Source organism: Nelusetta ayraudi, unplaced genomic scaffold (genome assembly GCF_046127955.1).
Source record: "Nelusetta ayraudi isolate G7.1 ecotype Tasmania unplaced genomic scaffold, CSIRO-AGI_Nayr_v1 ptg000135l, whole genome shotgun sequence".
In the NCBI taxonomy this organism is placed as follows: domain Eukaryota; kingdom Metazoa; phylum Chordata; class Actinopteri; order Tetraodontiformes; family Monacanthidae; genus Nelusetta; species Nelusetta ayraudi.
The window spans coordinates 16,990,895-17,015,490 of NW_027466185.1; the positions used below are offsets into that span (position 1 = coordinate 16,990,895).

Sequence of the window (24,596 nt, forward strand, 5' to 3'; positions counted from 1 at the left end):
TAGAAAATAAGATGTGTTTAGTGAAGTTAATCACCTGCATTACTTTACTATCATATAAATGAACCCCCAAATCTCTAGAATTCTTTAAAACAGGAGCTTTACTCAACCAACGTCTACCTGACCTTGAATGTCGTGACCCAATCAAATTGTGTGTGTGTGTGTGCGCGTGTGTGTGTGAGAAACCGCGGACGAAAAAAAACAAAACACCAGAGTGAGGAAAAAAACTGACAAAAAGATTCAGATGGTTTCTCTGTAATATATATTCAATTATGTATATTACAACTATAATCACATGGTTCAAGCATATATCATATACATATATATCTAGTGAGAGAATAGTTTAATAGTCAATAGTACAGTTGTATGGTACAGTAGCAGTAGGGTGCATTTCTTGTTTCTCATTGGGTAGAGTTTGAAGGAGAGGTAAAGACAAGTGTTTGAGTGTAAATCTATATACGATTCTTCAATACAATATGCAACAAAATAAAAGATAAAATAAGAGTAAAAAGGAAGGAATTAAAGACAAAGTAAGGGTATAGGCAGTTAGCATTGTGTTTGAGATGTTGGAGGTGTGTAAATGTGTGTATAAAGTGTGTGTGTATGTGTGTGTGTGTGCGCGCGTTCATGTTTGTGTGTGTGCGTGTGTGTGTAGTTGTGTGTCTCAGGTGAAGGATCAGCTCAGATCAGCACCATAGAAGTCCATAACAACATCAAGAACAACAATAAGGGTTTCAAAACCTGGGTAAAAAGGACTGAGTGTGTGTTTGTGTGTCTGCATGCTGGAGGCTTCAGTCACTGTTTCAGTCAATCAATTCCTCGTACGAGACGGCGAGTCTTTCCTGCACTTCCTGGACAAGTCGAGAGTGGAAACAATGGAGAGAGAGAGGGAAAGAAAAGAGAGAACGACTTCCTCCACGCTGCCGTGCGGTTTTGGGTCCCATTTGTGTTTGCCTGCGTGCGACCAAGAACGCCAAAGTAAGTTGGTAGAAATCCTTTTCCTCTCTGCACTCCTCCCATCCCGCACCCTCTCCGCTCTCTCCTTTGTCTCTCGAAAAAAAAAGAAATAAAAGCCCTCCTGCCATCACTTTCCAACAATCAGACACGGAATCAAAGAGAAGGTAACAAATCAAGTGCTCGAGGGAGCCCGCAGAAAAAATAAGAACAATAATAATAATAATAATAATAATAAACTCACACAAATAGATTTTCTTTAAAACTATACAATTTTTTGTTTCACTGTCTTCCCTCTAAGCGTGTGTGTCGCCCCCCAAGAAAAAAAGAGTCGGGTTGGGGGGGGGGGTCGACCGTTACTAAGTTACCCAGCCTCGCCTCGCCTCGCCTCGCACCGTGTGAAAATACCTGATTCAACCGTGATACATTCTCTGTAGCGCCCCCTTCCGCCCTCCGACGAAAAACCTGCTCTGTGAAGTCGAAAATAGATTCTTTTTTTTTGTTTGTTTGCCGTTCAGCGGCAATAAAAACCGCCGGCGGGGAGGAGGGGTTGGTGGGGGGCAGACGGGGGGGTGGAGAAAAAAAGCGTGTCGCGTGCCCCCCCTCCCCCATCACTCCCCCCCTCCTCAACTGTGACTGTCCAGCTATAACCGCCCCCTCCCTCCCCCATATATAAAATATACAAAAAGATTATCTCCAAAATCCTCCTACGGACTAATCTCTGCTAATAGAAAAATATACAATAATCCTATGTCAAAATCTCTTTGCGTTATGGACGAAATCCTTGTGCCTCCTCCTTCCTCCTCCTCCTCCTCTTCCTCTTCCACCTCCCATAGCTGGACGAGTCTTTTGCCCTCCCGCCCATTTTCCAAAAATATACATGCTCTTTGTCCTGTTCATAGAAAAAAAACAAAACAAAGAAAAAACAAAAGAACCAAAACGACGACATCTGACCTGACCTCTGCCTGGCTTGAATCCCGTTGCCTTGAGCTTTTTTTTTTTTTTTTTTTTTTTTTGTTTAATCGTTTTATTTATTTATTTATTTATTTAATTTTTGTAATTTTTCTATCATTTCTTTAGAAGTGAGATTTCACTGGCGTAATTGTGAACTCAACACCCCCCACGACCCACCCCACCACCCGGCGGGGGGTGTGGGAGGGGAGGGGCAGGAACGCACTACCCGCAAAAAACGCAGCGCGACACCGACCGTGAACGCAGTGCCGGGGGGGGGGGTGTGCGCGAGGAGCTGCCGAGGTGACGAGCGGTGATACAGTACACTGGACTGAGTGGGTTTCTGTCGACGAAGCGGCACGACACAGAGAGAGAGAGAGGGAGAGAGAGAGACGTTGGGGGGGGGGGTTGGGAGGGGCCCACTTTTCAAGCTCACGGTCGGTGTCGCGCGGCGCTTACTTGCAGGTCTACGTCGGGCCGCCCCTCCCCTGCCCCCCACCCCTCCGGCCCTCCCCCCTACCGCCACATCAAGTAAAGTGCTGCTGTTGTCGGGCTGCCTGGTACCCTTTGCTTTGTTTGTTTGTTTGTCTGTCTGTTGTTGGTTGTTTTTTTTTTTTAATTATGTGTGGGGGTTTTTTTGTTTTTTTTACAATTTCTCCTCCCCCACCCTCGACCTTGCATCCTTCATGGTGGCCCCCACCCCACTCCTCTTCCTTCTCGTCCTCCTCTTCTTTCTTCTCTCACAAGTCCCCGTGTCGACTCTCGTACTTGTTGATGATGTTCCGGCAGCGGCCGAGCTCCTTCCTCATGTCGGCCACCTCCAGGCGGAGGGCAGCGTTCTCGCGCTCCAGGAAGGCGGCACGCACCGAAATCTGGTTCTCCTTCAGCCTGCGGGCGTCGCGCGAGCGCTTGGCCGCCTCGTTGTTCTTCACCCTCCGGCTCCAGTACTTCTCGTCCTGGGTGGGTGGCGCCGACCGCCGCCGTGTATGTATGTTTGCGTGCATGTTTTTGGGGGGGAGAAAACAAAGCGGTGGAGGTGGTGGTGGTGGTGGTGGTGGTGATGATGGGAGGGTTGGGGGAGAGGGGCGAGAGAGAGAGAGGAGAGAGAGTGGGATGAGAGAGGTCAGCGATGTGATGGAGGGAGTGGAGGGCGACAAGAGGGGGGAGAGGGCGACAGCTCAATAAACAACGTACGCGGAAACGTACGGAAGCCTTTTGCTGCCATACTAAAAAATAAAAATTCTCAAGGTCACGTTGTCTGGCGAAAGTTTCACGTTTTTATATGATCATTGTTTTTAAATGAAGCAATCATATTTCGTAAATTTTCACATTTTTACAAGATAATTTCCACAATATTTCATTAAACTATCACGATATTTCGTGAAATTTTCGTTTTTACGTGATCATTTTCATGGGTTTTCATGAAGCTATCATGTTATTGCGTGAAAGTTTTTTACGTGATAATTTTCACGTTTTTACAAGATAATTTCCACATGCTAACATGAAACTAGCACATTATTTCGCAAAAGTTTCACATTTTCACGTGATCATTTTCACGTTTTTACGAGGTCATTTTAACTTTTGAAACGGAATGAAACGAGACAAGCACATGTGCTGCACTAGACTGTCTTTTCATGCATCTCATTCCTTCTTCCTATGGCTCGACCTCACGCATTCCAAATTCCTCCTTAAAGTACGCACACTAATATTGATGTTGTCGGTGGTGCTCAATAACTTCAGGATCTCACCGTGTCTCAAACTGAGCTTAAAGTGCAGTTTAATCGAATCGTGCAAACGAGCCATTGAGCTTCATTTATTCCTTATTTGTTAAGTTTTGATTAGTTGAGCCTCTTATTTTATTATGGCAGCAATACACTCATGTAGAAAATTCATATCTGGAAAAAAATAACACAAAAAACAGTTTTCACACCTGGATCAATTTGACGGATTAGCTGGCAACAAACTGTTTCTGGATTACCACAGGAAAACAAGAGATTGTTGACCTGCCTTACGAAGGGAAACGTGTAATTCGATCTAGACGATTGACCTGTTTGCTGTGTGAAGACCATCTCCAGGTGGTCCAGGAGACCCTCATATTAAATCAGGGCTCAGGGAAACAAGTACAATGCAATCGCCAAAGATCTGCTGCCTTACATGAGTTTTGCCTTATGCTAATTGGAATGTTTTTTATTATTTTTCATCTTCATTGTCATTTGGACTGATTGAGGATGCAACAGGTGTGAGATTGGGAGTCTCCACTCCTGGTGCGGCAGTAGAGTTCTGCTCTGCTCTGCTCTGCTCTGCTCTGATGACTGTAAAAACTATTTGTATGCGTTTGCGTGGAGAGCGTCTAGTCGGAGGTCAGTATTAAAGCCACAAATCTGCTCCCGCAATCCCAGCTTCGTCTTTAACTCGGGTCCGAGGTCATCCCCTCCAAATCGTGCGTTGCAAAATGATTAATGTGGCTGAATAAATCGAGTCGAGCGTTTTCATTCCTCCATAAATTTGCAAAACGCTCCGGAGCTGCAGCTGCTCTGCGAGGAGGGGGAAAAAAACCCAAGAGGCATCGATCAGGGCCTCTTCTGGTGCGCAGCCATCTGACAGAACATATTTTAGCACTCTCATAAGGGGAATGTGATGCAGTGTAACGCTGCGTGGGAACCCCACCCCCGCCCCCCAACGTCATTACGGGTGATGTCAAGGCCGTGTGGCAGCCAGGTCAGCAGGCAACCGCTAAAAACACAAAGTCGAGTTTGAATTCTCTTTTTCTGCCCTATTATTGGTTTCACCTGAGCCGCGGATGATCAAAATCAAGATCAGTTTAAATTTGTGATTTTCAATTGACTGTGATCTCAGCTTGGGATGTATCCCACAGAGAAAAAAAAAAGTTGTCTTTCCTCAGCCTCCAATTTCACAAAAACGAGAAATAGGCGATTTTTAAAGTTTCGAGGCAAAAAAAAAACACACAGCAGGTTGCAGGTCATTGTAAGTATACAGAGATGGAAAAGAGTTTTTGGGCACTTGCACTTGTGATGTGCGGTATTGCAGTAAGCATAAGTCTTAAGTCTCCATGTGCACTGTTCTGTCCAGCTCATAGCTGGGTATTTCAGCAAGTGTATGTCCTATGTAACACATGCACTGGAGAACAGTACAAGAACTACGAGAAGTTTCTTATTTTTGTCTTATTAACAGTAAACAACAAAAAATAATTGACATTTGTTTGTCTGCCTCTGATGCAGCCGGACCTTTTTAACAACACAAGTAAATCCTCTGGCAAATATGTAGTGATAATAAGTGGAATTGAGTAAAACTTTAAGGGTGTCCAAAAACTTCTTTCCACTACTGTAAATAATAATGATGGATAAGTCAATGCAGACAAATCTGCTGATTGACAATCATCACTAATCTTTCCGTCGATCTGTAGTATCTCTGTGCAACCCCTTTGACATCCAAACAACTTACTAAAGTGTTAAACGTCAGGTGAGCCAATTCCAAAATAAAATGCGGCGGCGGGTCCAGTGAGGCACCGGTGTGTAGAACTGTGTCAGATGTAGTACCTTCTGTTCATTGGGAACCAGCATCTTGCGGGCCTTCTTGATCATCGGCTGAGGTTTCAGCTCCTCATCGGAGAAGCGGTGCCGCCTCGGGTCGAAGGCCTCCTGGCCCGGCACGCTTGATAATGCCAGGTCCGCTGGGTCTGGGTCAAAGTTCACCATGACGTCGCTGCTGCCGTTGGTGCTCGCCGTCGGCCCTGGAGGGCAGGTGGAGGTGGGGGATGAATCCTGAGGCACGGCCTGGCCACCTGGGGGCAGAAAGACAGTGACACCACGACAGCATTAGTGTTGTTATATTTCTACAATGTTATTGTGAAAAAAAAAATCTATTAAAAAAAACACCCATAAACGGGTGCCTCTGATTCAGCGCACACAGGATCGGCAGGACTGGCTTCATTATTTGAAAAGCTGTCTAATCATCTCCATCATCGCCCAGTTTTATCAGCAGATTACGTCCCATCTGGACCTCGGCAGCTGAGGGCAAAGGTCAGGCTAACACTAACACGCCAAAGGCGATGACAAGAGAATCCCCAACAGGGATCCAATCACATCTGAACACATCTGCCAACGTGAGTGCAGAAAATGCTTTGGTATACGGTGAATATCATGGTTTGATATTGACAATTCTGTTTATTTTTCATTGTATTTGTATTTTTATTTAAATGATTACTCTTATTTTCTTTTGCACACACACATTCTTTGTAATCTAATTTCCTGTGGGAGGGTTCTCACATGGACGTAAGGTAAAACGGCAAAAAGGTTTTGGGAGCCATTTCTTCCCGGTGGCTCGTCAAACTCCAACACAAAAGCTTCTTGCTGCAGGTTAAAGCCTCTGGTATGATGACTTGGCGTTGAACCCATCCCCGCTGCAGAATCACATGAGCCAAGAATGAGGCCTGCTGAAATGAGTTGTCCATAAAGAGGATTACCCTATGCGCCCCAGTCAGTATGTTCAAAATGAATTCAGAGATTCAGAGTGAAAAAGAAGCAATGAAGGCTCGGCGGCGCCTTCCTGTGTTTGCTTTTCATCACCAAACTGCACTTCATCTTTTCCCGGTGCGCATTATCACAAAAATAAAAACGTTTTTTCCACACACTTGAAGCGGCGTCTCCAACGGCCTCCTGCAAAAAAAATGGACGGCGGATGCAGTAATAAAAAACTACCACCAGATGGCAATGTGGGACCGGAGAGAACTCGGCAGGGCAGCGAGTTCACATCGTGTTGGATTTGCACATGGGCAGCAGAGAGCAGGTTGGTGTTTAACCCTTTGTGGCAAGCGGGAAATAAAGTCTTCAGAGTGAAGAACGAGGAGGGCGCTTTACTTCATTCGAAACCAATGTGAGGTTAATTCAGTAATGTTGATTGGAAATCGTATTCCTCCGCAGGATTGTGTTCAAGCGAAATGCAGCAGATGGTGTTGGATGATGTTTTTCGGAAAGCCAGGAGGCTGTGTGAGGCAGAGCGCAGCGATGGGGACACAAATCAATCCTATGGAACATAGTGACGAGAGCAGGACACAGAACTTGGCACTGTGTTAAAGTTGATCAATTCCACTTGTTCCTAAGTGCTCTGGGTAAATTGTGTGACAGTGGCCACATTTAAATGCAGTTTGTTTTTGTTTCTGATTCAAATCATTCCGAATGAAGATTTCATGTCGGCTGTTTCCGTGTTGACATTCCAGTTCTGGTCTGTTCATTCCGAAAAGGTATGGATACATATGGTACATATGGAGCGTTTTCATTCGGTTTGGACATAGGAACCGATTCTGCTTGGAACATTTGGCTGCATGTAAAATCAGATTATGAATATATTGACATGATTACCCGTACATTTTTGAAAATTAGTGCTGTTTATCCTTTTACAGTAGAAATCAAGAAAATCTAATTCAGTAGATTAGGTTGCTTGTTTTGTTTACCCCCTCTTGCCTTAAGATTCCCCCTTGGGACTGCTCGTTGAGCAGCCATCCGGTGCCAGTCCATTGTGGAAGCATTTGCGAGGTTCTTTTTTGGAGCTCTGGGCTCGGAGCCACGCAGATTATAAATAACTGCAGCGCTGGTGACCAATATTGACTGAAACTGAAGTGGAATGACTTCAGGTGCTTGAGCAAGTGAAACAGGACAGGCCCGCATGACAGAATTTGACTGGTTATTTTTACCAGGAGAGGAAGAGCAGTGATAAGAGGATACAGTGCTGGCTTTTCAGGAGGAAGTCTTCTCTTCAACGAAGGCTTTTTGGAGAGAGTCAGGAGGGATGAATCACGTCGCATCAGCGAACGTACCCTAAGGAGTGGCACGGGATGGTAGAGTCGCCCTGACACAAACACTGGCCCTCCCGGAGGCTCTCGGAAATCCTTTCTGCATAATGCTTCTTCCAAGATGGTGACAGAAAGGTTTCAGATTTAATATTCACCTGCAAGGCCACCATTCGACAGCTACCAGCTGAAATGCTCTCTGCTGCCACACACTGTACACATTGTACAGCAGAGAGAGGATTAGCTCGAGCAGCGTCGTGGCAAATTTTTAAATGGTGGAATTCCACCGTGTTGAACTCAATGGTGGTTACACCTGGCCGCTGGAAGACAGTCATTGAAACGAAGCCCCGGCAAACAGTTCTTCCCAATGACGTTCAAGCTGTTGACATAGCTCACGCAAAAATGATATTTCCAGCATTTATTACTCACTGCTTGTTGGATTGAGCGATCTGGTGACATTTTCCAATCCACATAACAATTCTGGTGGTTTGTGGACGGAAGCGTTCACGCAACCCAATGTAAAAATTTAACAAAAAAAAAAACTTGTCTCCGTGCCGCTCACATGGTGGCACTGAAGAGTCTGGAAGACGTGGCGGCCCAATTTGGCTCAAAATAGCTTTAACGATGTTTTTGTAGCTTTTCGGGAGGGGTAAAACAAAGATGAGCAGGATGGGAGCGCATTTTCTGACACGTTCCTGTCCCTTACACACTGAAGTGTTGTCACTACATTTGGCACGGCAACAGTTCTGGGTGGGACTTGAGCAAGGGATTTGTTGTTTATGCCCCTGGCTAGGAGGCTACTGTGGATATTTTGGATAGAAACATGTGACCGTCTTATTTTTCAGTCAAACTGGATGACACCGTAGAAGCAATGTGACAAAATATTTTTTTCATTCGTCACCACCGCTGTTTCTGTCCATTCGATTGGATTTTTTTCTGTCCATGAAATAAAACACAGCCTGGCAGATTCAATAAACCCATGCAGGTGCTGTAGGATGCAATTACAGAGGAGCGGATCTACTTCTCCCATTTAGTTTTACTGTCGATCACTCATTAGGCTACCATGTTAGCTTACTGACTGGAGTGTTGTGAGTGGGAGGGGCCAGTACTGTCAGAGAGAGGAGGAGGAGGAGACTCACGTACACATGGACGTGCACCTGCCACCGGCTAAGTAAGAGTTAGTGAGAGGACCAACTCACAGGAACACCCCCAATGTGTTTGGTCATGTCAAGTAAAGTTACTTCGCTCAGGCAGTATTAACTTGATAGCCATAAACATGTACGTATAACAACCATTCTTTGTAATATACACTTTTATTTCTGTTTGACGGGACTGTTGCTGGACTCTTTCCTTCAGCGATATGGCATTGATTCTTGACAAGCACTTCCCCCTGGGCTTGTTTCATCTTACATGATCAGTTAGACCGCAAACAAGGAGATGCGTTAATGCCAAGAGAATTTTGTTTTATATATGGTTGCCAGACTTCGTTTAACCCCCTAAATATTCCTGGTCCACTGAACTGAAATTTGGAAAGAGGCAATACCAAAGAAAGGCATTTGGTTCATGTCAAGCTAAAAAAAATTCTGAAGATGAGGATCCCATAAGCGTTATACCAGCGCAAAAGTATCTTCGAAACCAGGTTATAGTTCTTGGTTTCGGCTTACCGCTGGACTTTCAGCAAACCCATCAGGCGGCCCCTGTAAAAATAAAGTTCTTAGCGCACCACTGGCTCTAAGGGACTCTGCGTGTGTTTTATAAACCAGGAAACGTCATCTAGATCAGCACGACCGCCTCTGGTTTGGTAGCCTGCTACTGTCAGTCATCTCATTATGCACGTTGGCCACAGAACCACAAGCGAAACGTCCACAGGACCAGGGACGCCTGACTGACACAGGGCAGCAGGAAAAAGGGGGCTGGGATACTCTGAGGGGTTGGTTCACGGACAAAATCGTCCAAAGATCGAGCTTAAGACGCTTGTTTGTGTTAACACTCAGCACAAACACAAGGTTTAACGGTTCAAACGCCGAGCTGAGACCCTGCCGGCGGCGGCACTTACGGCCAATTGTACGTATGAGGAGAGGGAAAGACATGGAAAATTACATTCCCCTTCCACTTTCGAGCCCTGTCTCAGCTCTTTTTCAATGCCCCTTGTTGTTGTGTTTCTTTGAGCCAAGGATGGAAAAGTTGACTGGCGTATTTGGTTATTTCTTTGCGCTGCCAGATGTAATCAAAGCGAGGCATGTAAGCAAAAGCCTCGCGGACGAGGAGCGGATTGGCCAAGAACACATTTGCTGGAGTCTGAACATTTGGTGGAGAAGCCCGAGCCTGCCGTCCAATTCTGTTAAATCCATCAGCAGAAGCTGAATTTGCAGATTCTTTTCATTAACCAGGCGACGCGTCCATTCGTTATGTCACAGGACGGTGGGTGAATCAGGCGGTGATGCACCAACGGGGCTGTTTGGTCTTGTTAGGGGGCGGGGTTTAAGACAGTGGAGCAGTTACGTCCTGCTAATGTCAAAACTACTGGTTGCACAATGCTGATGACCTGCTGATCTATGTATGTTATTTTATTTCCGTCAGATGGGAGCTTTTCAGTGTGGCTGAGTGAGATTTTTGGACTTGAAACTCCAGCCATCTTTTGCCAAGTTAAATGCACTGAGTCCCCACTCGAACGCTGCCAAAATCTCCCACCGCCTCCACCGAAGGGACGTTTTTTTCATCTTTGAAATCATGAGTAGGAAATAAAAGTAGCTAATCAGATGAGTGAAAGAACGCTGAACCCATCTGTGTTTGGATCGGTCCTCCACAGCCTTGGACTGGCAACCATATCCATGGAGAGTGGTGGCGTTTGGCCATCGCGAACAGAATTTGGGGGGGTTATTGCATTAAGTCTGTTGAATTATTGAGGAACTCCAATGACTAGAGGCATTTGTCGGCTTTGTCTTGGTAACGGCAAAACAAACAAACCGACTCTGGACGCTAATGAAGACGGTCGGATGTGAGCAGCTGCACATTCGCTCAATGAAAAGCTCAGTGTCGCAAGAGAACCTGTCTGGTGGTTGATGGGCGTCACGTGACTCTGAAGGGGGGGTTGAAACTAACCTACTACATCATGTAACAGGAGCAGGGGGGAAACAAGTGAGTCACTGCTCAACCTCTGTTACTACAGCGCCGACCGCAGGTTCGAGATCGCACCGAATCCGTTTTCGGTTTTGGTAAAATGCCAATTTTACAAATAAAAAAAAAACACAAATCAATCCGGTTTCTTAAAAAGCTCGAAATACATGCTAATGACAGATGCATCCTCGCTATTATGCAACGGACCCCGTGCGTCCTGCCCTCCGCACCCGTCCATACGTCTCCGCGGCCCATCTGTTTTCGCCATAACGCAGCTTTCGACCAGGCAGATAAAACGGCGGCAAGTTTGATCTGACTCTCTGGCAGCTGGGCGAGGGATGAGCCCCGCGTAAGTCTGCCCAAAGCCCCGTCCTAATAACAACCATTTTGGGCAAAAAATTGAAAGCGATCCAAGAACAGCGGCTCCCGCTGCTGCCGGGTAAACAGCCGCCAAGCACGGCTTGGGCTGCCTTCATTTCCTGCCTGTGAGAGGAGAGGAGAGGAGAGGAGAGGAGAGAAGAGGAGAGGAGAGGAGAGGGAGCCATTTGGGCGAAGCAGCCGCTTGACTCTCGGGAGAGCGGGCTCTCTCTGTCTCTCTCTGTCTCTCTCTCTCTCTCTCTCTCTCTCTCTCTCACTCTCTCACTCTCACTCTCTCTCTCGCTCTCACTCTCTGCTTTCATTAATTTAGCTTGAGATTATGTCTTTTTTTTTCTCTTTCGGCCTGTCTCTCCGCCTGTCATTTCATCTTCTTTCAATTTCTGCGCCTCAATTTAAATATATATGACAAAGTTCTTTGGAGTGAAAGCCAAAGAAGTACTCCATTATTTAACCTAGATCAAATTAAAAATTGACTATTTTCATGCTACGAACAAAACTCAACCACAAGCTCATCTGCAAGTAAGTTTGTCTTGTCCACAGTCAATATGGATCAGTTTATATAAATATATACATATATACATACATACATACGTACGTACGTACATACATACATACATACATATATATATGCATATATATACACATATATATATATACACACATATATATATACATACACACACACACACACACACACACACACACACACACACATACACACACACACACATTAGGGCATAAGTCATAACTATTCTGGGCTCGAGCTACAACATTTACTTTGACATCCTTCAAACTTCCCAAGGATGTTGAAGGTCTTCAACAAAAATCCACGTAGTGCCACTGTTTAGAATTACCGCCACCACATCCTATTTATATTCTTGTCAAGGTAATGAAAAAAAAAATAGAAAGCGCTGGTTTGAAACCCTCATTTCAAAAAGACTGCTGCATCATCTAAAATCTCCATCACAGGATTTGCCTGAGGATCTGAGAAGCTGATCCTCAGGCTGAGCGCCGGGAGGCATACAGATGAAGACAGGTGATTCCGTGTAACTTTGAGTGCAAAGAACTTTGCCAGAACTCTTGAAGAAGTTTGAAGGGTTTAGTTGTTGTTGTTTTTTTTTCACTTTAGTTACGTAGGTCTGAGTGAGAACAGAAAAGCACTGCAAAGTGCATTGGTTTCGGTTTTCAGCCTTGGGAATCGGCTTCTTTCCAGTCAGTGTGGCCGTTCACAAAGCATGCAGGGAGAATTGAGCAGCGGCAGTGGGCAGAGACGCCCACTCAGGCAGAAAATAGAAGGGTTAGGGTTTGGAGAGTCAGGTGAGCAACTCTTCCTCTTGGCGTTCGCTTCAACTACACTTTCACTTGATCTGCCTACACATACAAAAAAAAAAAAAAAGAACTACACACACACACACACACACACACACGCCCACACACACACACACTGAGCCTTTCTGGGAGGGTGTCACGAAAGCATTTTGGGAAATGTAGGAACCTAAACACTGTAGTGAGTAAGTAGCAAGTGGGCAGAGCGGGAAGGGAAAAAAATGTCCATCCTCTACTGGTCTCAGCGCTAATGGAGTATTTCAGAATAACTGAAATGTTTCTTTTTTACTTTGAAGCTGATTAAACACACAGAATTAAGCAGACACAACAAAAAATGTACTATTACATATTATACAGAGGCAAAGATTGGCCATGTACTGTATTTATGTGTGCGACTTCAAAATATATTGATGTCACAAAATAATAATTCACGATTACGAGAAAATGAAAATGACAACAAATAAATATAAATAAAAGTATTCTCAGCTACCATATTATGGTGATAACAAGGGTGGAGAAGTATGTGTATATTTTGGTTTTTTACACGATGAAGTGTATCTAGTAGCTTAACATGTAAAACATGTGTTCCTGCACTTCTGATTCTAAATACCAAAAAAAAACTAATAGTAGTTTAAAATAACAGCATTGTAAAAAAAATAATAATAATTAAAAAGTATATGAAAAATAATGGCATTACATTAGTGTCAGTATTAGGAGTAGCAGTAGCTCTCCTGCTGCAGTAAATAGTACACCAGTATTAGCTGTCTTAGCTTCAGCGCTAACAGCAGTGGTGCTATCAGCATGAGGAACGCTAATACAAAACTGCAATTATTCTGCTGCTTTGCTGCAGTGCACGGACAGGGACGGCACACCATAGCAACAGTCACAACACGGCCCATACAGTCATAATACTGACACGGTTCATTAGCATGCTGCTATCTGCACCTTTACAGTCAGAAATTACTGTAACAATTACAATCATTGTAATAATGGTTCACAAACTTGGGAAATACTGTTGAGGTCCTGAGTAGAAGTAGAATCACCATGATCTGTTTGAGTCGAATGGTAGAATCACAGGACTAGAACCACACGTAAAGTACTACAAACTCCTAGTGGTCATAGATATTAACAGGCCCAGCAATAGGCAGGGGCCAGTAAAAAAAACAAACAAACAGTGAAACAGAGTGAGCTGTGCTGTGTTACCAACAAAGAGGCAGGAGTGTGCAAAATATTGATGTGTTGTGTGTCCATGGGTCTGGATCAGTTTCAGCAGGCAGCATTAAGGCGGTGTTACATAACAGCAGCAATAGTAGTCACAGCATTAGGACAAGCATCAGCAGTAGTAATCAGATAAACAGTCGGAGCAGCGCTTCATTTCCTGCACAGTTCGTTTCTGTCGTCCGAGCGGTTGACATGAAGATCAACCGGCAGTCCTGCCAAGTAAGAAGGAAAACAAACAAAAAAAAAACAAAAACAACCCTCGCTGGAAATACAATACAGGCGTGGAATGTGATATAGGAAGTGTGTTACATAAAGAGGTCTCCCCTCCCAGTAGCGTAAACACTGCTATGAATGTCTCGCTGCCATGTTTGGTCCCTTCCTTTTCTATCTTAAACACATAGAATACTTCCCTCCCAGGGACAGCAAGACCGGCGGTGAACTTTTCCCCTGTGCGCACGCAACTATGTGGGGAGCAGCCAATTGCAACATGAGGGCTGCACGTGTTTCGGTTTAACCTACTGATACAGGCGGCGGACTCCTCGCAGCTCGGCCACACGCTGCACTTTTGAAACGGCAACTCGAGATTACTGTACATCTGCAAAACTATCAAAGTAAATAGTAGCTGTGTTTCCAATACAGTTTCTTTTTTCAAAATAAGAGCAATATTTCTAAAAATTTCAACAAAGTATAATCGCGATTTGCAGGTGTTTGCATTGAATGGTGTGAAGCGCAGAAGCCGTAATTGTCATAAAATCTCATCCCGCGAGAACCCACTTTGAGGAGGATGCAGGTAGCGTTTTCACTGCTCAGTGAACTGGTCACGTGACCCCGTACGTCACATTTGCTAACGTGTAAATGCCAAAAAAGTGTTTCCATGACATTTTTGCAATATACTTCGATATGGATACGTCCGGAAAACCACCTCATTAGAGCGTCAAAACCTTTTAGCCATATTTGAGAGGTTTTTCCCGAGTTTCCATCACCAGTTTTTTATTGCGATATTTAGGTTGGGTGCAATTCAGGGGGTCATGGAAACGCAGCTAGCAGTACACTTGGTGAGTCTTGGCGACGCCAGTGAAATGCCCATTGAGACCAGAGCCCAATGTAACCATAACAGCACTATGAATCGACAATCAAAACATGACTGGAAAATAGTTTTTTGACATGGGACTGCATTCGCAGTTACGGGGCTTCAGAATAATCTGAGTGCTCTGTCTCTGGTCGAATCAAGCATCAGATCTTTGAAGGTCTCATTTTCAGATCCCAATCCAAAAACCTTTACCTTCTCTAGAATACAGCGTAGTTCTCCATCTACTTTCAGCCTTGTGCAAAAAATAAAGAACTTGGTTTAGCTGCTGAAACAGGCTCCAACAATTTACTTAATCCAAATATGGGCAATTGGTTCTTAATCCTCTTTGGTGATTTTCTATCAATACTTTCAAAGGCATTTATTGCCTAGTCAGGGTGTGGTAATCATTGACTCTCATCACTCTTTAGGTGAGCAGCAACATTACCTAATAATAATTTTTATAAGAAAAGGTTTCAGGTGGTGTTGGATGAATAACATTTTAAAGGTCTCATGCGACGGGACCTTGAACCCGACTCTTGGATCCTGAATTGGATGTGATTTCCTCCATTTCAAGGCAGCGTCTTCAACATCTGTTTCGTGACACGGCCGGTCGTCAGACGCTTAGCACACACACACCCAGACGTGCGCGGACTCCCCCCCCCCCACCCACCACCTCGGCACGTGCACCGTCAGAGGGTGGACAAAGACAGCCAGAGAGAGAGAGAGAGAGAGCAGCGGAGAACAATCCAGTCCAGGTGCCACACCCCGGGAGGCCCTTTTCTCGTAGTGTCAACACACTCAATGGGAGTTATGTCACCGCACGGCGTGGACACGCTAGTCACATCCTCGCCCTTCTCTCCTTCCCCTCCCTCCCCCGAGGGTCCTCGCACATCAGGCTTTTTCGCCCGGTCACATGAAATCAGGAAAGCACACTGTCCTGCAGTCTGCAGCCGTGTCACGCAAAACAACAGCAGACGTCCTCGTATCGTCTCCCGCACATGTGACTGAACCCTGTTGCCCTTTAAATCGCAGGGAAAAAAACAGTCATGAACTACCCCACGAGAGAACATCTGGAGGCCCCTTGAAGTCAAGAACAACACTGTTAATTGTGTTGTTGTTGTTGTTGTTGTTGTTGTTGTCTTTCAATGCCTAGAATTTAGAGAGATGTGTTTTTGACTCGATTCCGTGACAACACCACAAACCTCCTAAAGGAACTTAAAGCATATGACATTGTCGAAGGGGGGAGGAAGAGTGTTTTCCAGGGCAGCCCGACAGCAGTGGTTTCTCTTCACCACAATAATTTCCATATGACCTTAACCAACCAACTGGGATGAGAAAGAGACAATTGAACGCAGTGATCGCCAGCCTTTTCCCTTGTATGTTGTTTAAAAATAGTTTGAAGAAAGAAAGAGAGGACGCTAAAGCCGTCATTCCGAAAAACTGCATTGCTCATCCGTAGATTACTCCCCTTGCTTTTATTTTAGCTCAGGTTAAGTGTTAAGCTTCTCCCCCATCTTGTTTACTGTAAGCAGCCGTCACTGGGAAGACGACCTGAGAGGACAGAATCCACGGGTGTAGAGGCAAATGAGATGCCTGGGCTTTGCAAGGAGTTTGTTCAGTCAAACGCACACTTTCCTATATTTTACAGACTGCATTGGCATCAAGCTGTTTCAAAAACACAATACTACAATCTGGATGCCCTGATCCTGAAAACAGGACTTGTAACACCACAGCATCAACTACCTTCCTGCTGATTTGGAAACGTTCCAAGAATTAGTAGGCAGAATGCAAATGCCCCATGTTGAATTGAAACTGCAACAAAAGGGCACCGTAAATTCAAACACTTTCACCTCTCTGAGCCCTCTGCATGAAAAAATATCCCACCTAGTTCTCATTTCAATGAACCGAACAGTTCAGGATGGAAATTTTCCAAATATGTCTGAAAATTCGGTTTGCAGTTGCTGCCACGCGTTTTTTACCTGAGAGCTTGGCTCATTTCATGCAAGACGACAGGGATACAGGCGGTGGGATGAGAATGGGTGAGAAAGGCTAAAAATAGCCTTTTCTTTCTTTTGAAGAGCTTAATGCACTTTGCTGCTGGAGGGAAGAGGACCAGGCCGCGTCCCTGCAAGTTGATGACAATCTCAAGCCGACGGTGTAGCGAGCTTTTAAGTGGGAGGGCGACTGGTGAAAGCCGAAACAGGTCATCTGACTCAGTTTTTCTGAAAATGTCAGATGCATGCTGGAAAATGGTGCATCGGCGGTGGCGCATCAGAGGAAAATAAACAACGGGGTGTAGTTCAGTTCATGCATTCTATCGTTTGGCCAGCGGGGACCGCCAGAAAGGGTTGCAAAAAGACTGAAAACGACCGACTGTCAAAACAGAAAAAGAGTACAAAATTCATACCTTGACAAACTGGTTCAAATGTTTAAACAGTTAAATTGCTAGAGAAAAAACAGGCTATAAAGTATATTTTACCTACATTTGGTCTAATTTCGAGAAAAAATAAAAAAATTGCCTTAAGGTTGTGGCCGTGGCAAACATGTAGTAGCAAAGTGGAGTCGCCTTACCATCAGTACGACTCACACATAACTGACCTGTGATGTAACTACTCCACTTTGCCTCCTTATTTTGTGTCAACACAATCAATGGAAATTAAAATCTTCCAAAAGTTAACTTTGAATTCACACCTTCCAACTACTTTCACACCAGATCTGGCACTGCGAACGAACACACGCAGCACCGTCGGCTCATTTTCAACAACGCCGTGGTTAAACTGTTTGGGCCAATGCGGTCGGGCGCCACACTACACGTGGCCAGTCACAGCTTTCAAAATGAGACATGAAGGCGAACGCGGAACAATTAGAAGTCACACAGTCACACAGTGTTTTCGTGACTGTCAAATAAATGCGCGTCTCTCTGCCGCACAAAGCTTCAACAAGGCTGCCAAATCTGCCCGTAAAGGTACGTGGCTTTCGCCCATGTTGAAAGGTCGCTAGTTGCACTGCGAAGGCTGCTGGGAAATGTTAGCGCCACTCCTTTTGTGCGGAAAACTGCCGGCGAAACCAGCTTAAGCCGCGTTTGCTCGCGTGGACTCCTTTAGCAAGCACTCGCGGGCGGTGGCGTTATGCTAAGCAAGCGCGCCGCTAGTTACGCCACCTTAGCGGCAGAGACTCCATAGGATGCTGTCACGTCCTGAGCGCACAGCTTGTACGAAGTCTATAAAGCCACCAAAGGTGACTCAGCTCTTCAACTACACCTTTTCCAGCTACGCCCTTCAAACAAAAATTGTTGACAAATCTGTTTTACACAATGACGCAACTTAAATCTTTTTTTTTTTATATATATATCTCCATCTCCTCGCCTCGCATTGATGACTCCACGTAAATTAGATCTATACCAAGCATGGGCTAACTACGGCCCGGGGGCCAAATGTGGCCTGTTAAGTTTTTTTTAAAAGGCCTGCCAAACTTGAAGAAATTATACTCATAGTAAATAAGTCATAAAATAACTGTATTTCATCTATTTTTTTCAATATCTTAAGAGTCATTTCAATAAAGAGCGAAATACCGTGGGGCTTCTATGACATTGACTTTGTTGTCATGCCTTGCTCTTTTCAAGTGACATTAAAGCAACATGTTTTCTTCATATCCCATGATTTATTTTTTCCTCCTATGAGGTGGCTCACCAAAACACTCCATCCATCTGCTCCGGCCCCTCTGTCAAATTTTAGAACGCATTGTTGCCCCACCAGTCACAAAGTTAGCTCACCCCTGATCTGTACCGTCACTCAGCTTCTCCCTTTCTTCTCCACTTGCGTAACTACATTCGAGATTTCAAACACAAAATTCTGTATTTTTCCCTTAAACAAGACCTGAAGAAGTTTCAGGTCCTGAGGAGCCTGAACGGGACGATTTCGTAATTTCGCTGTGTTTATTTTTATTTTATTTTTTTATTTTTTTGCGCCGCGTGACGAACGGCAAGCGGCTCCCGATTCGAACCACATGTTTGCGTGCGCCGCGTCACCGTCGTTGCTTCAAGGAGTCACTCAGTCGAGTGTAAACAACGTATTCTTTGGCCGGGCTTTAAGAAGATTACCATCTGAGGGCGTGTCCAGCTTTTTTTTTTTTTTTTTTTTTTTTTTTTTTTACAGCCTTTACTGCCGTGATCAGCAAACACGCCCGACGATTTCAAACGTCCAACCTCCAAAACTCAAACAGAGTGAGCGCTCGTGCCCTCGTCCTCAACTATCTTTTCCTCGCTGCTCATCCTCTCTGTTTTTCTCTCCCTTCTCTTCATTTCCCTCCACTTTTTCCCTGTCCGTCTCACCCCTCCCCTTCCCTTTTCCTCCTCCAGCCCCTCCCACCCCCTTCTCCTGCTCGCTTGCTCGCTCGCCCTCTCCGTCCCTCCCTCCCTCCCTCGCTCGCTTGCTCGCTCCGATGCGTTCTGCAGCGGCACGTGACGTGGCGGCTGCACATGGCCCGATCGTGTGAGGGGACGGCGAGAGAGAAGTGAGAGAGAGATTTCAAAACATGCAGAGCGAACACTCTTGACTGGCTCTCTCTCTCTCTCTCTCTCTCTCTCTCTCTCCCTCCAGCGTCGCTTGCTCGCTCTCCCTCTCCCCCCCTCTCTTTCTGTGCAGTGCTACAGAGTGCAGAGTCAGTGTCTTGGTTAACCCTTCCCTCACTGGGATTAATCTCCCAGCCCTCGCTTGTTAAATCACCCAGCGGCTCCCGTGTGGCATTATCCCTCTTTTTTTATTTATTTTTTTATTTATTTAAAGAGACAGCCTCATTAAATCAACTAGGGCCCGAACTGGAAATCCGGATATTCACCTTTTAAAAAGGTGAATTTGTCCGTTTACGCAACAGCCCACAACTCACGAGCGGCCGTAAATTATCTTGGAGGTTTTGCTCGCTGCTCGGCGGTTTTACGTGGGATTCTCACTGTCTAGACGCGGTATTCTGCATTCTGCCTTCTGTTTGAGGTAAAGCAGCTCTGCGGCCACGGTGGGGGGGCGGGGGGGGCGGCGGGGCAGTGGGAAGAACACAGCTGGAGAAGTCATGTACGTTATCCCAAAGGCCAAAGGAAGTCTCATCAGACTGTCTACGGTAAATAGTTTGGACGTGTTTGCCACTTGGGTTCGGACGTAGTAACGAAGGAACATACAAGAAGAAACGTATTGAAATTCATCTTTGCTCCATAGCTAACTGGTGTCGACGCTTGATTTATACCTCTGCATTGAAGCCACAAGGAGCCCCACGCTTACAGCGGTGAAACGCAGGACGGAGGGTTTGGAACGCTCGCCCGGCCAACAACGATGAAAGACGTTGATTTTCATCAGGTAATGGTAACCCTTCACCAAGATTGCATTTAATAGAGGCCTACCGAGCAGAAGCTAGTTAGCAACTGGCTAGCATCAAATGCAGCGCCTGCGATCATATCGGTGGCTGGCAAAGCTTTAGTGGAAAGGAGTTCACACGAGTGAAGAAAGTTTTCAGCTTCTCTGGTTATTTCGCAAAGAGCTGCTTCATGTCGATCCGCCAAGAACTCAAAAAAGCCTGGCAAGCAAGTCGACCAACTACGGTAGTTCAAATCTGGCAAGTCCATAACTGGGACCATCAACCGTCGTCCAATCATTTGACACACAACTCCAACGCCTTGAAAACTGAAAATACATCAGCAGCACCACTGTGGCGTGACACCATTGGAGCTCAGAAGTGGCGGCGCGTCGATGAGGAATTCTGTTTCATACTCTGTTATGAAAAGCATAAATGCCATTTGCTGAATAAATATCAGAACAAAGAAGAGGAGGAGGACAAGAAAAACAGAAGAGGAAGCAACTGAAAGACCAAAACAACACAAAAACTGCCCCCTTTGTTGACACAGACCGCATTTCATCATTAAAAGAAGACAAATAGCATTCTTACTTTCATTTTTTTTGTTTATGGGGCAACGAGTGATTTTTCACCACTAGAGAGCGCAGCTGAGCACCAAAAACTAAGACGCTTTGCGTTCGCGCTCCTCTCGTGTGCTTGGCTCCGCCCCCTCTTTTAGTCTCATATGCGAATTGAGACACAACGATGATGGAGCGAGGGAAAATGATGATGAAAGTATGTCATTTATGTACACACAATGGCCAACTGTTCCAATGGGCGGGGAGGAGGTGGAGAATCACATGCACTAACGTGCACAGCAAGGCTGAATATCAGCAGACGCAGAGGGCAGGTTATAGAAGCAGCAGCACTGGAGCGTCACAGAGCAAATGCTTTATCACCCTGTATCTGACAATGATGAAAATCGCCTATTGCCCCTTTGAACATGACAGACAGACTTTATCCAAGTGCTTCCACATCCTATTGCATTGCATTCCCCTATATTCCCCAAAGACACATAATAATGAAGCAGTTGAAATAAAACTGGCTGATATTTGGTCTTTCTTTCTTTCATGCATCAGCTTTCTTTATGACAGTCTTTGGATTCATTTGCTTTATTTCTCATTTTAAAAGAGGTATATGGAGCTTTATCTTTGTTAGGTGGAGCATATTCTGCTGATTCTATGTAAAAAAAAAAAAAAATGCATTCATATAATATATATACATATATATATATATATATATGTATATATATATATATATATATATATATATATATATATATATATATATATATATATATACATATATATATATATATATATATATATATACATATATATATATATATATAAACTCTCCCTATCAACTCGCTCGTTTCATCTGTGGTTCCCGGCGAAGCTCCACCACTTCTCCTTTCGCTGTCAGTTTCTTGTAACCCCGTCAGTGGGATTGAAAAACCTGACAAATTCCCACAAAGTTATGTGGGAAGCTCAGCCCTTGGGCAAGGCAGCAAACCGATTAGATCTCACTAGTGATTCAGATGCAAGACTTGTCAAACTGTAATTTTTTTTTTTTTTTTCTCGCCTACTCAGTAGCGTCTTATCCACGCGCTTACGTGCAGCGTTTCGCTCGATTTAAGCCTTTTGTCGCTGGCGAGACCTATATATACGCTCGCTTTGAAAATAAATCAGTGCATAAATAAGCCAACAAACAAACTCTCGGCGGCAGATGCTTTCTTCCGAATGCATCTCAGGTCACTGAGTTCACGCGTCCTCCAGCGTGCGGCGGCTCGTGGGATTCGAAGGTTTAAACGTCTGTTTTTGTTTGGAGGGATCTGTGGCTGAGTGAAGTGACCTGGATACGGCCGGGCTGCCGTCCTAATGACAGCTGATTTCAACCGCAGATGTAAGTGACGGGAAACACAATAAACAGCTTTGCTCCTTGGCGCAGATTTCCTCCCCGCCGGCCGGGTCGGAGCTGAATTTTACCTGCCCGAGCAGCGTCTTAGCTCAGCTTATTTTAGCTTGGCTTAGTTTAGCTTAGCTGGGTGGGTGGGCGTCTCATGCCGAGTAGGTGAGCGTGAGGCACCCACCGGACTGCAGCGTTTGGCGGAGTAACGCGTTACATGTAATGTCGTAACGTCATTTTGTTACAAAATAAAGACAATTGTAATCAGTTACATTACTGAGAAAAATGTGTAATTAAATTACAGTGAATTATTTACAACTATAATTTTAAAAACATCTGACTAATTTATATATTAAAAAAAAATAATAAAAGCCTGGACTCTGTTTCCCTCTACTGACGGAAGTTCGATAAGATTCGGATGTTTCTGATTGGTTCTCCTGACGGGTTCAGAATTGCAGCGCCCCCTATCACCGACCGCCTGCCAGTTGAACTGCCTCTCCCTGTTTTGAGTACCGCTGGAAGCTGAACACTGTCAGGTGTACACAGATAAGGGCATGATGAGAATTAATCAAATGTAATTCGTTACATTACTTTGATAAATGAACTGCAACGGTTCCTCTACTATTACATTTTAGTAGGGTAAACTTGTAATTGTCACCACTTACATTTGCATAGTAATCTTCCCATGCATTGCCTGACCGATGTTCTCCTCGACGCACCTCGCAGTGTAACCGGATCCCAAAGACTTCATCCTAGCAGACGTGCGTCTCTCCCTGGCAGCCCGAAGAGTTTTCAGTTCGTCTTTGCACCACTTAGGATGCAACCAATCAGGTTCACCCAAGGTGGCTGTTGGTTTCGTACGAAAAGAAACACCAGGAACATTGTTCCAGGGTTTTTCTCAGTGCAAAATATTCCACTTATATTATTTTTTTTGTGCAATGCCATATTGCATCTTATCTCTGAGACTCTGGGGGAAAAAAACTGCAATGGCCGTTTTATGACAGTTGGCAGAGAGGACATTTACTGCACTGCGCGCTGACCTCGTTGACCTCAGTATTAATGGCTGAAGCCACGCTGCACGACCTCGCCTTTCAGGAGCGTTGCGATCAATATTGCGGTTTGATCAAATTAAACGCGGGTCTATTTCTGTTGCATATCAAGACGCCGCGCTGACGCAGTGCGTGCCACTGTACGCGCTGCACTGGCGACATCTCTACCAATCAGACGTCATGCAGAAGCGCGTCAGTCAGAGACGTGTCATAAAATAGAAATCAAATGGGGTCGTTTAACAACTGAAAACGGGAAGTGCTGTCGCGGATCGCCAACGGTCCTGAGACACAGAGTGACATTGCGGCGGCGTTTTGTTTTGCTCCTCTAATCTGCTCTTTGTAAGAGGCTTGCAGGGAGGAAAAACACTGAACTGTCCATGTTTGCCAAGGCTTTCTACATATTAAAAAGAGAAAATCTTGAAAAAAAAGAAAAAGAAAAAGAAATAATAATAATAATAATGATGAGAATAACCAGAGGATAACCGGTTTAATTCAATTTTCTAGTGAGTAAAATCAGTGAGTTTTACCAGAACAGCCTCGTCTGCATCTGACGCTATTTCACTAAAACCAAACGATAATAATGTGCGCATGTGGATAAGATTATTAGAACCAGTTTATTTCACATCTCTGTTGCTCTCTCGCTCCCTCTCTCACCCTCTCTCTCCCTCTCTCTCTCTCTCTCTCACCCTCTCGCTCTGTCATAACACTTCAGCTCCCCAACGACCTGAGGGATTTCTGCCTGGATGCATCATGCTCAACCCAGTCACGTGTTTATAATTCAGAATAAAGAGCGCAAGCGCGACCGCCCGCACGCATGCACACACACACACACACACACACATACACACACACACAGGCGCGCGTCCCCGCTCCCTCCTCGTGTGCGCACATGTTCATATTAAAGCCCAAATGGTTGCATGCAAATGCTGAAATAAAGAGGACACTCTCGTATGCACGTTCAAAGTTCAGCGCGCCGCGCAGACACACACACACACACACACACAAAAAAAAACAAAAAAAAAAAACAACAACGTGCGAGCACAGACGCACGTACACACACACAGTTGGTGTAGATACTTGCCGGGGCACTCAGGCAGATACGAGTGCGCGCGAGCGAGCGAGCGAGCGCACACAGCCGCACGCTCACAGCCCTGCAGCAGTATCCGCTTTTATTTTCTCCAACAGCTCCATCCTGCATTTTTTTTTCCCTCCCTTCCCTCTTTTATGCCTCATTTTCCAGTGTTTCTGTTTCTTCAAACAGCTCCTCCGCTGTTTCCCCAACACCTCACTTTTGTTTGTGACTCACAATAATATGAAAAATAAAAAAAAAACATAAACACCATATTCCAGTCAGATTTCTTTTTTCCAGCAATAATCTCGTCTCTCGTCCCGCCTCAGACTTTCCAGGTCTAATTAACTCCTGCCGTAACGCGTCGACCAT

At 45.0% G+C, this 24,596-nt stretch overlaps 1 protein-coding gene across 1 annotated transcript in view; it reads right to left on the reverse strand.

Moving 5' to 3' along the window:
* Positions 1–242: 242 nt before the first annotated feature.
* The window catches only part of dbpa (D site albumin promoter binding protein a), a 34,143-nt gene continuing 9,789 nt past the window's right edge, over positions 243–24,596 (reverse strand). The window contains exons 4-5 of the mRNA XM_076051692.1: positions 5,460–5,704; positions 243–2,858 (exon numbers count right to left, since the gene is read on the reverse strand). Of these exons, the coding sequence (XP_075907807.1) occupies positions 2,643–2,858; positions 5,460–5,704 (461 nt within the window). The 3' untranslated portion in view covers positions 243–2,642. The remainder of the gene's footprint in view (positions 2,859–5,459; positions 5,705–24,596) is intronic.